This window comes from Haliotis cracherodii, unplaced genomic scaffold (assembly GCF_022045235.1).
Source record: "Haliotis cracherodii isolate W230 unplaced genomic scaffold, xgHalCrac1.p SCAF_5, whole genome shotgun sequence".
Lineage (NCBI taxonomy): Eukaryota > Metazoa > Mollusca > Gastropoda > Lepetellida > Haliotidae > Haliotis > Haliotis cracherodii.
The window spans coordinates 21,128,350-21,147,448 of record NW_027266308.1 but is presented as its reverse complement, the minus strand read 5'-3'; the positions used below and the strand labels follow the sequence as shown (position 1 = coordinate 21,147,448).

Genomic DNA, 19,099 nt, shown 5'->3' with positions numbered 1-19,099 from the left:
GACACTCGATTGCAATATATTAATTGTGGTCGTTAAAAAAACAACAACTCAATTCAGAAATTATTACTAAATTGTATTTGGAAACCTGAGGTTGCAATACTAAAACAAAACACAGAAAATAATACTTTATTACAGTGAACACAGAATCTACTGGTAATCCTCAAATCAATTTTATCTCTTCTAAACATGCATCCTTTCCCATTGAAAATATACAGTGAGGGTCGAAGCTAAATGTGATAAGAAAGAGATCAATCTCACGATTGTATATTGCAGGTCCAAAATAATGATATGAAAGTGCCTAAACTATTTTAATCTAACCCCCGCATACATTGATCGAGTTCAGTTTAACACATATTCAACAGTATATCAGCAGGTGATCTTGAAGTGTGAGGAAAGCCAAAAGTGGTATAGGTCTTGGATTCGAACTCGTGAAATGAAGATCCTGAGAGGATAAGACACACATAAATAATTATCAGCTGCCAAGATTAATGTACTCAATCCCTATTACGCCCCACACCTATTTCTCCTTGCTCCAGCCTTGGGAAAATCCGTATAATTCCTCAAGCGACTGAATGTGTCAGACTTGGTGAGTTGGTGGAGTGTGCGTCACCGTATGCTTATTGAATAGATTTATACCCATAATGTCAACCACTTGATTGGCTGGTCAAATTTGAATATTTGTGACAGTTGTCATACAGCTGGAATATCGCTCAGTGTGGCGTTAAACAAGAAACAAACAAATCATTACAAGTATCCAGGGCTATTTCGTTTGGGAGATCTGTCTCTTCCAACACAGGAGTCCATCATTGGGTCCACAACATTTTATTCCTGATTAAAAGAATACAGCCACACCCATGAGGATCCGGGGTGGAAAGGTATTCGTCAATCCAATGCTTGCCGTATAAGAGTCGATCCTGCTTGAGGCGACTAACGGGATCGAGTGGTTAGGCTCGCTGACTTGGTTGATGCATGTCATCGTATCCCAACTGCGTGGATCAATGTTCATGATATCAATCACTGGATTGTCTGGTCCAGACACGATTATTTACAGACCGCCGTCATATAGCTTGAACATTGTTGAGTGCTGCATTAAACAACAAACACACAAACAAAACACAATGGTAACAGGACAGCAATGGCCAGACAGCATCTTGGAGGATCAGTGAGGCAGCCTGCCTAGTAGCTGTCCAACGGTCAGATTGCATACTGACTAACACAATGGCTAAACACCGTCAGACTGCTACGTATCCTGTTATGTAACATGAATAGTACATATGTATTCCGCCATAGTGCATTTGATATAATAAAATATCGAACTAAACGAAGTGTCCATTGAATATTGGAATAATATGAATATAAAATTTGACAAAACAAAATACGACATTGGCATCAATTTTCAAAACGTTATTGAACTTTTCACTGCTTGAATCTCTTGTTCAATTAAGTTTCATTTTAGTACAGGCCAGAAGTCAGAGGTGGCGTATGCAGCCTTTGTAACAAAACAAGTCTAGTTAAATGAATTGCCAAATCATCATTTTGATTGACTGAGCCATGACATTTGGAAGTATATCAAACAGTTTATTCTCATTGTATGTAATGTGCTGGTGTTATCAAGGTGAACAAACATTCAAACATCCATGAGTTCTAACCTACGAAGTAACATTATCAAAATGTTCCATCTCACTCAGTTTTGTGCTTCCTGTCGCTCTTTCTCCTGCAACAACACTTGCGACAGATCCAGATATCGACAGCAATTATCACACTGACAATAACAGCAATAGACACCCATACATCAGCATAGATGTAACTAACAAAGCAAACTGGGGGCTGTCGCAAGTGGTCTCCGCCGTACGTGATAACATGTTCTACAGCAGATGCCGCTCGTTCTGCAGGCTTTTCTGGTCTGTCACGAAGGAGCCTCGACATCCTCTTCATGTTCTGGCTGATTGATTTGTTTTCAAGAACGAGGCTTATCTTTTCAAACAGATCATCAACAGTATCATCAAATATTTCGATTCTAGATCCGATATTGTATTTCTTAACCTTTATGGCTGTGGTGAATGTTTCCGCGTGGATTGGCATACAGATGATAGGAACTCCGTGATACAGTGCCTCCCAAAATCCGTTCTTCCCACAATGAGAAATAAACACTTTGGTGTTGGGATGGCCTAGGATATCATTTTGCGGCACCCATTTCATGGTTTTGATGTTACCGCGGATTTCCTCTTTATCCTGCTTGAACAGAACTTGGTACTTCAGTCGACCAAAGACAGCCATCAACTTTTCAATCAGGGGTGGTGGAAACCCTTTTATCAAGCTTCCAAAGGTAACAAGTACAACACCTTTTTGTGCCGCATCCATGTACTTCTTCAATTCCCCTGAAAGAGGGTTTGCTGGGCTTGCTGTAAGACCACCACACTGAATAAAATTTGGAAACACAGCTTTGGGGTAGTCAATGATATAATCGGAGTTTTCTATGAAAAGCACAGAGTCCCTTACCAGTTTGCTTGCATCAACATCTCGGAATTTATCACCCAGTACAGAGTAGTCAGTAGATGTTGAAGAAGCTCTGAATACGATAGAAGTGGCAAAGATTAAGAGTGTGTTTATGAGTCTTTCAGGGAATGTCATGTCATTGGTGAAACTAGACATAAGGTGAGGAAATGTGTTACTTTGTAGAGGCATTCCGCTGTCTCTTGCGTCGATGTAGGAGCTAGCAACAACTGTTGGAACCCCAAGATAGGCAGCGATGGCAAACAAACATTCTGAGCCAGGCATTCTACTCACCAATGCAATGTCATAATTGCCCTTCTTTAACCCTTCTAAAACAACACTATCCTTCATCGCAGCACTACAGTGATTCTGTAGCATAGGTTTCAAAAAGTTCAAAAACATTTTCCACATAGCGCCACGACTAAATATTACTTTGTGTCCAGCTGCCAACACTTCATCATGTGTCTTCTGCATCGATGGATCAAGATCAGGAACAATAACATTGAATGTGGTCTTGAAAGCCTCCTTATCCAACCTTCCAATACAAGATTTGGGATCAAAGAGGGCGGCAAATAAGGTAACATGGTGGCCTCTTTTCAGAAGAGCTTCTCCAATGGACATAATTTCCAGACAGTGGCTAGTTGCAGGAGTTGGAATTAAAAGAATCTTGGCTCCATGGCAGCAGCTGACAATTGTGATCAGAAGGACGAAGTTAGTAAGTGACATCTTTCAACTGAAATACCTGCAATTAAAAGAGGCTATTGATTACTAATTATTGAAGTTGGGCTTTCACTGCTCTACATTGTAAGAGGGTATAATGTAAATATATATATTTAACAGCATGACCTCTTATCAGCTCAGTGTGTGAGAAAGTGTGATCGAATAATGATCATTGGGATGAACTAGGTACTGGTAGCTGATGCCACACCTTAAATCAATGGACACCGCAACAGACTGACAAGGCCCCTGACTGAAAGCTAATCATAATGAGCCCCTGACTGACAGTGCAACATACTGAGCACTGACTGACAGTGCAACACACTGAGCCCTGACTGACAGTGCAACCTACTGAGCCCTTGACTGACAACGGATCATACTGATCACAAGCGCCTTAAAGACAGCAAGCATATTGTGACCATGACTGACAGGGCATCATACTGAGCCCTGACGGACAGCGCAAAATACTGAGACTCTCACTAAACCTGTGAAACATACTGAGTCACTGACTGACAGTACAGCATGCTGAGCCCTGACAGCGCAACATACTGAGACCTGACAGACAGACTGTCCCTGGCTGACAGCCAACATACTGAGCCCTGACTAAAAGCGGAACATATTGACCACTGACAGCTCAACATACTGAGACCCTGACTGACAGTGCAACATCCTGAGCCCCTGACTGACAGGGCATAATACTGAGCCCCTGACTGACAGGGCAACATACTGAGCCCCTGACTGATAGGGCATAATACTGAGACCCTGGCTGACAGGGCAAAATACTGAGACCCCGACTAAACCTGTGAAACATACTGAGTCACTGACTGACAGTACAACATACTGAGCCCTGACAGCGCAACATACTGAGACCTGACAGACAGGAAACAGACTGTCCCTGGCTGACAGCCAACATACTGAGCCCTGACTAACAGCGGAACATATTGACCACGGACAGCTCAACATACTGAGACCCTGACTGACAGGGCATAATACTGAGACCCCGACTGACAGGGCAACATACTGAACCCTGACTGACAGGGCAACATACTAAGCCCCTGACTGACAAGGCAACATACTGAGCCCCTGACTGGCAGGGCAACATACTGAGCCCCTGACTGACAAGGCAACATACTGAGCCCCTGACTGGCAGGGCAACATACTGAGGCCTGACTGACAGGGCAACATACTGAGCCGCTGACTGACAGGGCAACATGCTGAGCCCTGACTGACAGTGCAACATACTGAGACCCTGACTGACAGGGCAACATACTGAGCCGCTGACTGACAGGGCAACATACTGAGCTCTGACTGACAGGGCAACATACTGAGGCCTGACTGACAGGGCAACATACTGAGCCGCTGACTGACAGGGCAACATACTGAGACCCTGACTGACAGTGCAACATACTGAGACCCTGACTGACAGGGCAACATACTGAGCCGCTGACTGACAGGGCAACATACTGAGACGCTGACTCAGGCAACATACTGAGCCCTGACTAACAGTACAACATACTGAGCTCTGACTGACAGGGCAACATACTGAAACCCTGTCTGGCAGGGCAACATACTGAGACACTGACTGACAGGGCAACATACTGAGATCCTGACCGACAGTGCAACATACTGAGCCCCTAACTGACAGTACAACATACTGAGTCCTGATTGACAGTGCAACCTACTGAGCCCCTGACTGACAGTGCAAAATACTGAGTCGCTGACTGACAGGGCAACCTACTGAGATGCTGACTGACAGGGCAACCTACTGAGCCCTTGACTGACAACGGATTATACTGATCACAAGCGCCTTAAAGACAGCAAGCATATTGTAACCATGACTGACAAGGCATCATACTGAGTCCTGACGGACAGCGCAAAATACTGAGACCCCGACTAAACCTGCGAAACATACTGAGTCACTGACTGACAGTACAGCATACTGAGCCCTGACAGCGCAACATACTGAGACCTGACAGACAGGAAACAGACTGTCCCTGGCTGACAGCCAACATACTGAGCCCTGACTAACAGCGGAACATATTGACCACGGACAGCTCAACATACTGAGACCCTGAGAGACAGGGCAACATACTGAACCCTGACTGACAGTGCAACATACTGAAACCCTGTCTGGCAGGGCAACATACTGAAACCCTGTCTGGCAGGGAAACATACTGAGACCCTGAGAGACAGGGCAACATACTGAGCCCTGACTGACGGTGTATCATACTGAGCCCCGACTGACAAAGTATCATACTGAGCCCTGACTGACGGTGTGTTATACTGAGCCCTAAATGACAGTGTATTATACTGAGCCCTGACTGACGGTGTATTATACTGAGCCCCGACTGACGGTGTATTATACTGAGCCCTGACTGACGGTGTATCATACTGAGCCCTGACTGACGGTGTATCATACTGAGCCCTGACTGACGGTGTATCATACTGAGCCCTGACTGACGGTGTATCATACTGAGCCCTGACTGACGGTGTATCATACTGAGCCCTGACTGACGGTGTATCATACTGAGCCCTGACTGACAGTGTATCATACTGAGACCCGACAGACAGGAAACAAACTGACCCTGGCTGACAGCACAGCCAACTGCGCCCCTGACTGACAGCCAACATACTGAGCCCTGACTAACAGCGGAACATATTGACCACGTACAGCTCAACATACTCAGACCCTGACTGACAGTGCATTATACTGAGACCCTGACTGACAGTGCATTATATTGAGCCCTGACTGACAGTGCATTATACTGAGCCCTGACTGACAGTGCATTATACTGAGCCCTGACTGACGGTGTATTATACTGAGCCCTGACTGACGGTGTATTATACTGAGCCCTGACTGACGGTGTACCATACTGAGCCCTGACTGACGGTGTATCATACTGAGCCCTGACTGACAGTGTATCATACTGAGACCCGACAGACAGGAAACAAACTGACCCTGGCTGACAGCACAGCCAACTGCGCCCCTGACTGACAGCCAACATACTGAGCCCTGACTAACAGCGGAACATATTGACCACGTACAGCTCAACATACTCAGACCCTGACTGACAGTGCATTATACTGAGACCCTGACTGACAGTGCATTATATTGAGCCCTGACTGACAGTGCATTATACTGAGCCCTGACTGACAGTGCATTATACTGAGCCCTGACTGACAGTGAGTTAATGAGTGAGTTGGGTTCAACGCCGCTTTTAACAGAATTCCAGTTATACCACGGTGTGTCAGCTTAATGTGGGAGAAAAGCCCGAAGTGATGCAGGTCAAAAGTGAACTGTCAATTTTGATTTTGATGTGTTTGCTCCATGAGGTGCGTTTTTGAAGGTTTAAGGTTTAGGATTAGTGTTGCGTGAGGTTTGGGCCAAAACAGGGATTGGTCGGCTCGGAGTCAGTATACTGAGTGGGGGATTTACTTTAAACTGCGGCATGTTATCTCAGTGGGCCAGCACTATGAAATCGGCACAAGTCCAGACTAGTTTAGGGAAAAGCAATGAGCTGCTTTCTGTTACCACCTGACATCACAACTGAGGCTACTGTGCCTGTGTTAAGTGTTGTGTAACGAGAGAAAACCACTGAGTGACTGTGTTATAAGAGCGATGAAAGGTATACCATTCACCCAAACAACACAGTTAGATCCTATACTAACAATATGCTTCAAAATGTTTATAAAACATGTCTCATTTCCTTTAGGTACATGTATTCACAGATATCCGTTTGCGATGTGCACAGTTTTTGACCCCAACACTGAGGGTGGAGATGGGGCACTGACACACTTGGTGTTGTTAAGTAACAACCAGGTACAATACCGCGAAGTTGGAATAGATAAAAACTCGGGTTACGGTGTACACATTTATTGACCTTGGATATTTTATAGCGAGTGACACGGATTGCAACCAGTTTTGCTGGTACACCAGGTGAGCTTACCAGGAGGCTCCCCATAGTCTCATTATAGCTTTACAAGTCTACACCCTGTTTGTTGTTCAACACCACACTATTCAAGCTGATATGACAGCGGCCTGTAAATAATCGAGTCAAATCGGGTGTTTTTGTGGGAGGAAAGCACATAGTAATGGTGAAAACCACAAATAAAAGTGTTTTTTTCAATCCGGGCAACCCGTGACTCATATCATGAGTAAGGACCCAGGGTGTGCACAGTTTTTGACCCCAACACTGAGGGTGGAGATGGGGCACTGACACACGCGGTGTTGTTAAGGTAACAACATGAATTGATACAATACTGCTTTGTTAGAACTGATAAGATTAGGGCTACGACGTACACATTTATTGACCTTTGATATTTTATAGAGAGTGACGCGGATTCTAACAGAATTGCTGGTACACCAGGCGAGTTTACCACTAGGCTCCCTCCCCACAATCCCATTACAACTTAGCAAGTGTACATGCTGTTTGTTGTTTGACACCGTAAGTAATCGAGTCAAATCAAGACAAGACAAACCGGTGATTGATACTAGGAGCAACGTTCCATGCGATCAGGGTACGATGACAACTAAGACACCGAAATAAAGACAGTCATGATCCAACAGTTGAATAACTTTTGTTTAAAAGGAAAACTTTATTTCAAAGAACACAGAAAACACTGAACACAATTTGTTATTTGACAATAGTATCATTCTTTAGTCTGCAGGAAATAGTCTTTAGTCTGTTGTAGTATATGAATATCAACATATCAATGACAAGTGACTTCACTAATCATGATTATTGTCATATTCACAGTCACGATTCATTCATTGATCTTAGCTTCATATTAATACGCCTATCAATCTATATACCCCACAAGGTATACTTCATCAGTCAGTTTTGTGCTTCCTGTCACTCTTTCCCTTGCAACAACACTTGCGACAGATCCAGTTATCGGCAGCAAATATTACACTGACAATAACAGCAATAGACACCCATACATCAGCATAGATGTAACTAACAAAGCAAACTGGGGGCTGTCGCAAGTGGTCTCCGCCGTACTTGATAACATGTTCTACAGCAGATGCCGCTCATTCTGTCAGGCTTTTCTGGTCTGTCACGAAAGATGCTCGACATCCTCTTCATGTTCTGGCTGATAGATTTGTTTTCAAGAACGTAGCTGATGTTTTCAAACAGATCATCAACAGTATCATCAAATATTTTGATTCTAGATCTGATATTGTATTTCTTAACCTTAATGGCTGTGGTGAATGTTTCCGTGTGGATTGGCATACAGATGATAGGAACTCTGTGATACAGTGCCTCCCAAAATTCGTTCTTCCCACAATGAGAAATAAACACTTTGGTGTTGGGATGGCCTAGGATATCATTTTGCGGCACCCATTTCACGGTTTTGATGTTACCGCAGATTTCCTCTTTATCCTGCTTGAACAGAACTTGGTACTTCAGTCATCCAAAGACAGCCATCAACTTCAAATCAATGACGATGGAAAACCCTTCAATAAACTTCCAAAGGTAACAAGAACAACGCCTTGTTCTGCCGCATCCATGTATTTCTTCATCTCAGATGAAAGTGGGTTTGCTGGTCTTGCTGTAAGACCACCGCACTGAATAAAATTCGGAAACACAGCTTTGGGGTAGTCAATGATATAGTCCCTTATCAAGTCACCTGTCTGGACATGTCAGAGTTTTTCATCCAATACCGAGTAGTCAATGGATGGGGACATGAAGCGCAACAGAAGTGGAGTGGCGAAGTTGACGAGTGTGTTCATGAACCTTTCTGGGAATGTCATGTCATTCGTGTAAGTAGACAATATGTGAGGGAGAGTGTTACTTTGAAGAGGCATTCCGCTCTGTCGGGCCAATATAGCAACTGGTAGTGACTGCTGGAACCCCAAGATAGGCTGCAATGGCAAACAGACATTCTTTGCCAGGCATCGAATCGACCACCGCAATATCGTACTTGTCCATTTTAAACTTTTTTTGAGCTTCTTTATCTTTCATTGCAACCCTGCAGTGGTTTTCGATTATAGGTTTCATGACAGACAGAATCATGCCCAGTTAACCAACTCGTTCAAATATCCCTTTGAGGATAATTGCCATCAGGTCATCATGTTTCTCCTGAAACGATGGATTCAGATCAGGAACAACCAGTCTGAATCTGGACTTGAAGACTTCAGTATTTATTCTTTCTAAATATGGCTTGGGATTCGAGAGGACAACAAACAACGCTACGCGATGGCCTCTTTCAAGAAGTGTGTGCCCAATGGACATTGATTCTAGACAGTGGCTAGTTGCAGGAGCGGGGATATGAAGAATTCTTGCTCCCTGGACACAGCTGACTATTAAGCTAAGAAGTATGAAGGAAGGAAATGACATCTTGAACTGAACTACCTGAAAACAGAAGAAACTGTTCATTATCAGTTAGTATTGAGGATTATTCCTGAGAAAATATCGTTGATGCTTTATAGTCACTGCATCATGTGTTAAGAGTCGGAAAGATCAGCAAACTGATATCGAATGTATGACTATCCACACGATTCAGGATACGTTGTCACAATGTACTTTTCAATGAGCCTTGTCCATGCTGAGTGTCTACCATCACATATTCCATTTGATTGTGCTCGCTTGTGTATCGCTTGCGTATCCATACCTGGTTGACTCTGTGCCACTGTGCACTCTGTGTCACCATGTCAACATGCCCTGTCACTGTGTCATCAAGCACTGTCACTGTGTCATATTGCACTCTGTGTCACTGTGACACTGTGCACTCTGTGTCACTGTCATCATGCACGCTGTGTCACTGTGCCATCGTACGCTGTCTCACTGTCATCATACACTGTCACTGTGTCATCATGCACTCTCTCTTTGTCATCATGTACACTCTCACTGTCATCATGCACTCTATCGCTGTCATCATGCACTCTGTCCCTGTGTCATCATGCACTCTGTCAATGTGTCATCATGTACTCTGTCACTGTGTCATCATGCACTCTGTCAATGTGTCATCATATACCCTGTCACTGTGTTATCATGTACTGTCACTGTGGCATCATGTATTCTGTCACTGTGTCATCATACACTTCGTCATTGCTATCGTGCACTATTTCACTGTCATCATGCAATCTGTCACTGTGTCATCATGCACTCTGTCACTGTGTCATCATGCACTCTGTCACTGTGTCATCATGTACACTCTCACTGTCATCATGTACACTCTCACTGTCATCATGCAATCTGTCACTGTGTCATCATGCAATCTGTCACTGTGTCATCATGCACTCTGTCACTGTGTCATCATGCACTCTGTCACTGTGTCATCATGTACACTCTCACTGTCATCATGCACTGTCACTGTCATCAGCTTTGTCACTGTGTCATCATGCACTCTCTCACTGTGTCATCATCTACTCTCCCACTGTCATCATGCACTGTCACTGTGTCATCATCTTCACTCTCACTATCATCATGCACTCTGTCACTGTCATCATGCTTTGTCACTGTGTCATCATGCACTCTGTCAATGTGTCATCAAGCACGCTGTCACTGTGTCATCATGCACTCTCTCACTGTGTCATCATGTACTCTCACTGTCATCATGCACTCTATCACTGTGTCATCATGTACTCTGACACTTTGTAATCATGTACTCCGTCACTGTCATCATGTACGCTACCACTGTGTCATCATACACTCCTTCACTGCTATCGTGCACTATTTCACTGTCATCATGCACTCTGTCACTGTGTCATCATGCACTCTGCCACTGTGTCATCATGCACTCTATCACTGTGTTACCATGCACTCTGTCCCTGTGTCATCATGCACTCCGACCGCCATCATATAGCTGTCATGTCAGCATTCACTCTGTTAATGTGTCATCATGTACTGTCACTGTCATCATGCACTCTGTCCCTGTCATTATGCACGCTGTCACTGTCATTATGCACGCTGTCACTGTCATCATGCATTCTGTCACTGTCATCATGCATTCTGTCACTGTAATCATGCACTGTCACTGTCATCATGCACTCTGTCACTGTCATCATGCATTCTGTCACTGTCATCATGCACTGTCACTGTCATCATACACTCTGTCATTGTTATCATCCATTCTGTCACTGTAATCATGCCCTCTGTCACTGTCATCATGCACTCTGTCACTGTCATCATCCACTCTGCCACTGTATTCATGCACTCTGTCACTGTCATCATGCACTGTCACTGTTATCATGCACTCTGTCACTGTTATCATGCACTCTGTCACTGACATCGTGCACTATTTCACTGTGTCATCATGCACAATGCCACCGTCATGCACTCTGCCACTGTGTCATCATGTACTGTCACTGTCATCATGCACTTTGTCACTGTCATTATGAACGCTGTCACTGTGTCATCATGTACTGTCATTGTTATCATGCACTCTGCCACTGTAATCATGCACTCTGCCACTGTCATCATGCACTCTGCCACTGTGTCATCATGTTCTGTCACTGTATCATGTACTCTGTGACTGCCATCATGCACTATTTCACTGTGTCATCATGTACTGTCACTGTCATCATGTGCTCTATCGCTGTCATGATGCACTCCGCCACTGTCATCATGTATTCTGTCACTGTCATCGTGCACTCTGTTACTGTCATCATGCACTGTCACCATGTACTCTATCGCTGTGTCATCATTTACTGTCACCATGTCACCGTGTCACTGTCATCATGCACTCTGTCACTGTCATATGCATGTGTTACTGTTTTGTCATGTACAGGAATGTCACATTATACACTCTGTCACTGTGTGATCATGCACTCTATGTCATTGTCATCAAGCCCTCTGTCACTGTCATTTTATGCTCTGTGTCACTGTGTACTCTGTGTCACCACTCCATCTATGTCACTGTGACATCACGCATGCTGTCACTGTCATTTTATGCTCTGTGTTACTGTGTCATCTTGCACTCTATCACCGTGTCATCTTGGGCTCTGTGTCACTGTCATTGTATACACTGTGTCATTGAGCACTCTGTGTCACTGTGTCATCAGGCACACTGTCACCATGTCATCTTGGGCTCTGTGTCACTGTCATTGTATACACTGTGTCACTGAGCACTCTGTGTCACTGTGTCATCAGGCACTCTATCACCGTGTCATCTTGGGCTCTGTGTCACTGTCATTGTATACTCTGTGTCACTGTGTCATCAGGCACTCTATTACCGTGTCATCTTGGGCTCTGTGTCACTGTCATTGTATACACTGTGTCATTGAGCACTCTGTGTCACTGTGTCATCAGGCACACTGTCACCATGTCATCTTGGGCTCTGTGTCACTGTCATTGTATACACTGTGTCACTGAGCACTCTGTGTCACTGTGTCATCAGGCACTCTATCACCGTGTCATCTTGGGCTCTGTGTCACTGTCATTGTATACTCTGTGTCACTGTGTCATCAGGCACTCTATTACCGTGTCATCTTGGGCTCTGTGTCACTGTCATTGTATACACTGTGTCATAGAGCACTCTGTGTCATTGTGTCATCAGGCACACTGTCACCATGTCATCTTGGGCTCTGTGTCACTGTCATTGTATACACTGTGTCACTGAGCACTCTGTGTCACTGTGTCATCAGGCACTCTATCACTGTGTCATCTTGGGCTCTGTGTCACTGTCATTGTATACACTGTGTCACTGAGCAGTCTGTGTCACTGTGTCATCGTGAAATCGGCATCAAAGTGTACACTGTGTCACTGTGTTATCAGGCACACTGTCACCATGTCATCCTGCACTCTGTGTCATTGTGTTATCGTGCACCCCACGTCACCATGTAATTGTGCACTCTCTGTAACAATGCACTCTGTCACCATGACATATATATTTTTGGGTTGGTTTGTTTGTTTGTTTGTTCGGTACGAGATTGCAGAGATTGCATTCACACCTCACTAATTACATGGAAGTTGAAGCAAATAATTCAGACAAAATAATGGGAAAAGTGTATTGGACATCACGAAAATCATCACTTGTTTGTAAACATAACGGTCAGTCGGTTTCGGGCTCAGTTCCATGCATGGTTGCAAGCCGCCAAGGAAAATAACTAGCCTGGAGACAGTCCGGACGTAAAAGTGCTCCGCTAAGCTTATCAACAACCTTTGCAAGGTAGGTAACTTCGCGAACAACTTGATTAACAAAACCTTAGATAAGCGTGTGTGGTCTTATCAAGCAGTGTTTACAATTGTTGAAATAGCGATAATATAATCGCTTCTTAAATGTCATTATTGAATATATTGTGCCATTCCAGTAGGGATATGGTGACAAAACATGAGGAGATGGGCATACTTCATGGGAGGGGAGTCATTGTTGTACACAAAATGCATTTTTTGTTGACTTGGTTGTCATCGTACTACGACTGCATGGGACGTTGCTCCAAGTATCAATCCTGGTTTGTCTGGACAAGACTCTATTATTCACCGGCTGTCGTCAGATGGATGAAATATATTCGTGAGTGTTGCATTAAATGATAATTAACAAAAATAAAACAGTGTTGTTCATTTTAAGGTGTTTTTCTCATTACTGAAATTACACATATATAGATCGGAAAATATTTCTTTTTTATTTCATTCTACATTTGTGATATTTCAGTGCCGCAGATTAGAAAACTGAATATAAATGCCTTAATGTTAATCATGTGCATCAGTTCATCTACAAATGGTTTAAACGAAGCTAAGGGGTGTAAAAAACGTATGGTGTCCCCGAGACCACCCCTCTCTACCCTCAGTGGCCTCACTGGCAACAGCCACGGATGTGTTTCCGTGAGCCGTCACTGGAAATAACAACGAAATCTTCTTTGTACTAGTAATAGTCAAATAAAACACTTCGTTATAATAATGACGCTACCATACAACTTTCTGTCGAGAACTTGTAAGTACATACCTTCACAACTTAAACACAATTAGATTTCCTCTGTCTCAACAACCATCAACAACCAAGACCAGGGGAGGTAACTCTATTCTCAGATCAATAGTGAACAAACGTTGATTGTTTGTTCTGCAAACCACATGGGACCAACCACGGTATCAGTGGGAAATAAAGAAGCAAATATGTCAAGTTGATCTGGATATGACAGCAGATGTCCTTATTTACACAATACAGTTCTGAAATTAGATCGAAAAAATATATCGAGTGGTATGATTGATGACAGCAGTTGATCTTGTGTCATCATACCTCGACGGCATGGAGAGTTGCTGGTAATACCAATCTCCGAATGGAAATCGCCTGCCGCAAAAATTACATTGTTTCAAGGTGTTTTGCTTTTCTTAAATCAGGTTCATAGTTTTAAATAAAAAATATCTGGTTTTGTATCTGTAGCTGAACAAATCTTATCTCGATACAAAATTCCAACGCATATGGATGAATCGCTTGTATTTGTATCATTAAGTTTATGGAAAAATCTTAAAAGCAATTACTCAAAAGAGTAATCAGTTCACACAGATATTTTGAAAAACTAGTTTGTTCAATGCCCCTACGTGTAATCCGTTCAACACGATGCCAGGGTTGCTGACTGCCGACACCCTACACGCGACCACTTGCAACGTCTCGGCCAACAACAGTATGAGACACCGCTGCAGGTGGCATGGTTGGCCTCTGGGTGACGTAATCTGGTTTCTGTATAACCACTGACAGCTCAACTGTGGCTATGAGACTAGATGCAAGATTACCTACACACTGAGATGTTCAGTTACGGCCTAGGAAGGCCGTCACTGGTAGATAAAGTCACCCAGAGGCCAACCTGACCGTCACTGTCATACTTCTGGCTGGGAGGCCGTAACTGGCTGTGTATCAAGTGCTTTCGCTGTCCCTCCTTTCAACGTTAAGGATCATCAAGATACAAGAATTACATGTAGTTAAATCAATGCTGTGAACATCGTAGAAACTATCTAATTGAAGAATACTTGTCCAAACTTTAACGCATTAAACAGCACAGTGAATTATGGGTAACGCCAGTCATGTGTGTACTTATTTTGGCGTGGTGGTACATTACGCGTACATATATCTCGTGTTCATATTTTAGCTGATATATTCAGTCAATTTTACACTAAAACTAAGAAATTATCTCTTAACGTGCGCACATGTTTGGCTGTTTCTGGTGTAATCCGTCCACAATGGAGGGCGTAATTCAGATCCGCCCCTCTGCGATTCCATACTGTGTAGGCACATGGAGCCCAAGAGTGAGTGAGAATGGGTTGACGCCGATTCTAGCTCTATTCCAGCCATATCACGGGTCTCTCCCTCTGAATGCCGAGGTTTTTTCTGACGCACATTTTCCTAAGGTCGGAAAAGTGAAGGTTGTGCGAGAATTGCGCTCACGCGGTACTGAATCTACCTCTGGCTATAAAATTACGCAGAGGTGGAGAATATTAAATTTCCTATTTGATGGTTTAAGTTAAACTGCAAATATTAAAACGGTTTTAAAAAAGACACTACTAAGTGTTGTCAGAGAATTTATTCTGCGTTGAAAAGCAGTAAATTTCTCCGCGTTTTTTCGTACACCGATAAAAGTACTGTGCGACGATTTTTTTATTTAGAAGCTTTACAGAAACTGTGAGCGAACAAAATATCTGAACGACATAACTACATATCAAATGGAGTTATATGCGTATGTATAACGACATACATTCAATGCCAAAAATAGCATGCCGTAAATGACGAAAACTGATTTTTTCTATGACGTCAAAAGGCTACGGAGAGGTTACACGCGTACAAAGAAAAGGGGGCATAACTCCGCTATGCTTAGCACTAGTTTATTGTAACTCAGGTCACTTGGTGAGAATCAGCTGTGGGTAAGGGCAATTAATTTTCGTGGTGTTTTGTTTACGAGGAACCAAAATATCCCAATACAAATATCGATATTGAAACTGTATACTTTTAATTATAAAAAAAAAACCATAACAAATGATGAAATCGTACTTAAAAAAAGGTAATATAGAAATGGATGGCCCTATATAACCTATAACTTAGTCCTTAGATTCCAACATTCTCCTGATTGTGCAAGTGTCATTTGACTAATGTTGTACACATTATTAATGGAGCACTAGCCTTTTAATCAAATGCAATAAAAAATACCAAAAACATAACACCGTTCCTTTTGACGTCATGTCTGTTTTTATGTCTTGGATAACGTCGTATTTTGATTAATATATATCTCACCTAAGTTTCGTTCATGGTATGGAAAATTTCGATGTGTAAAACGGAATTTGACGCTTTTTAGACACAACATAAAGTGACTGCTTTCAGCAAGTAAATAATGTATTGAATATGTAAACAATTAGATAGTTTGTCGTGTATCTTAATTGGACTAGACACGCACCTGTTTGGCATCAATTTACGTAATGAAATACCCAAAAAAATATTTCAAAACAACCAAATTTATATTTAATGGTGGACATATATTTTCCATTATTACTTTTGTTATTTCTCTTCATCTCGTCTCAGAATTACACAATAAAAGATGCGAAGAAAACTCTGTTGGTAAAGAATTATCAGGATAATCATTTAAGGTTGGACCAATGGGGTTCCTGGCTTGGTTTTGTTTTTTATACTTTTTACAATTCCTGGAGAAATAAAGTAAACAGTTTAATATCCTGTGATCACAATATTGAAAAAAAGAATGAACCCATTGATTATATAATGCAAAACGAGAGGAATAATTCGTAAAATTGTTTGTGACTAACGCGCACCTGGGGAATCGTCAGATATCACTGTTCTGCGTATCAAACAACATACAAAAAAACAATTCCAAGACCAAGGCAATTCTTTCAGAAATGTGTGCATATATTTAACGAAAAGTATTATCCATTGTTAAAGTAATATTCAGTTTTAGTTGTAAAATAAAATGAAACGGCTATTCATTGACATTGGTTATATGAACTTACAATATTGACTATTACACATCCCAAGAAATGCTGCAGTTACATTTTCACTTGTAACACTAAGGAAAAGAAATATCGTATTCGACACTATAAACCTATCAATTGTTATGTAAATGTTCAAATAAACAGGAGATGATCAAAGGTTCGTTCATACACGTTGTGACCTCCCGGAAGCCCAAGAGCTGGACGTACCTCGCGTGTACAACTGTACATGGATCAGGCGGACACTCTTAGGCACTTATTCCCGACTCACCATGCAAATGATTCTGTAGGAATGGCTGAGACCACCAGGCACATTATAGTAAGAAAGAAACTATTTTCGAAATAACATTATAGTTCCAGAAATAAATGGGACACAAAAAGATCGCTGAAAATTCATGTCCTATCCTCTCTTTAACAAACATTTCCCATCCCCCGTGAAACAATAACTAAACGGTAATACACTGTATATTTCTAATTCCGTTCATGTAAACCACCCCTCTCTACCCATAACTTCGACGGGATGTTCTGTCATTGAAGGGCAATCAATAAACCTCAAGGAAGCGAGAGTAGTGCCGTGCTCATTGCCATAGTTACATGCGATCCGCTGCAAAACCATAAGTCTACGTTGACGTACCTGCCAAGTTTGCGACAACACACACCGCTTCAGGCCCCTCTCGGCAGTCTCGCAAGCGACGGTCCTCGATAACAAGGAAGGTAACCCTGCCTTGTACTTTTGAAGCAGTGGCTGCTATCTGATAAACGCAACCGACAGCATACAAACGTTAACTCGTAAAAAATCGAGACGATAGACCTTGGACAAGTGAGAGGGTACACACACAAACAGGTCAGAGAGGTGCAGACATGAACAGCCTAGGTTCCAGAACATGTGAAACTGAATGTTGTCAGTGAACAGGAGAGGTGAAATGTCAGTGAATAGGTGAGATATGTCAATAAACAGGTGAGGTGAAATGTCAGTGAACAGGTGAGATATGTCAATAAACAGGTGAGGTGAAATGTCAGTGAACAGGTGAGATATGTCAATAAACAGGTGAGGTGCAATGTCAGTGAACAGGTGAGATATGACTTGGTTGATGCATGTCATCGTATCCCAATTGCGTAGATCGATGATCATGATATCAATTACAGGATTGTCTGGTCCAGACTCGAATATTTGCAAAATGCCGTCATATAGCTGGAATATTGCTGAGTGGGGCGCTAAGCAACAAACAAACAAAGCGGAGGTGGCTGAAAAGTACACCCTCAACACTGCATGTACTAAGTACAATATCTGCCCCGTTAACAGGCTGCATCTGAACAAAGTACACAGCCAGGCAGCATATGTCTACAAAGTGACTATGGTTTTTTTCTGTTGATGAGGGGAGCACGGGTGACCCAGTCGTCTAAGGCGCCGCGATTCGCTGTGCAGAGTTGCGTCCCTTGGGCACGCCAGAAACCTATGATTGTGGGTTCGAATCCCAGTTTTCCCCAACTGTGTCCAGGTTTGTCAGCACCATACCCGTGCTCGTGGGCTTCACCGAAGTGGTAACCGTCTCAGACCTGCGTCGCTTCGGACTTTCCTCCCACATTAAACTGACACGCCGTGATATAACTGGAATACTGGTAAACGCGACGTTACTCTGTTGATGAAAATAGACAGAATTGGAAACTGCGCTGTCACCGAGGATCTCCAACTGAAAGCGTGAACACCAACAGCCATATTAACAACTTTAGGGGGTGATGCTTTTTCCTGTGCCATTGCTGAGAGGTGGATTGTGAGTTAATGGGTTTTGAAGAGAGACCCTCGAGGATGATCCAAGATCAGGAAGACCTTCAAATGCCAACGATGCTCATGATGTCAGTCACTGAATTGTCTGGTCCAGACTCGATTATTTACAGACTGCCGTCATGTAGCTGAAATTAAACAACAAAGACACAAACTAAGACAAATGTTGATAAACTACATAACATGATTATAGATGATAGACGACTCACCACATGCCACATGTAGCTAATACAGCTGGCAT

At 42.9% G+C, this 19,099-nt stretch overlaps 1 protein-coding gene and 1 pseudogene across 1 annotated transcript; both read right to left on the bottom strand.

Moving 5' to 3' along the window:
• Window positions 1-95: 95 nt before the first annotated feature.
• On the bottom strand, window positions 96-17,802 carry LOC139443440 (UDP-glucuronosyltransferase 1A5-like). Its single transcript, XM_071224429.1, has 2 exons — window positions 17,710-17,802; window positions 96-3,235 (listed from the first exon to the last, which is right to left on the bottom strand). Exon 2 carries the CDS (start codon window positions 3,217-3,219, stop codon window positions 1,681-1,683), a length of 1,539 nt encoding a protein of 512 aa, XP_071080530.1. The 5' UTR covers window positions 3,220-3,235; window positions 17,710-17,802; the 3' UTR covers window positions 96-1,680.
• Window positions 7,975-14,154, bottom strand: LOC139443441 (UDP-glucuronosyltransferase 1A7-like; annotated as a pseudogene).
• Window positions 17,803-19,099: the final 1,297 nt, after the last annotated feature.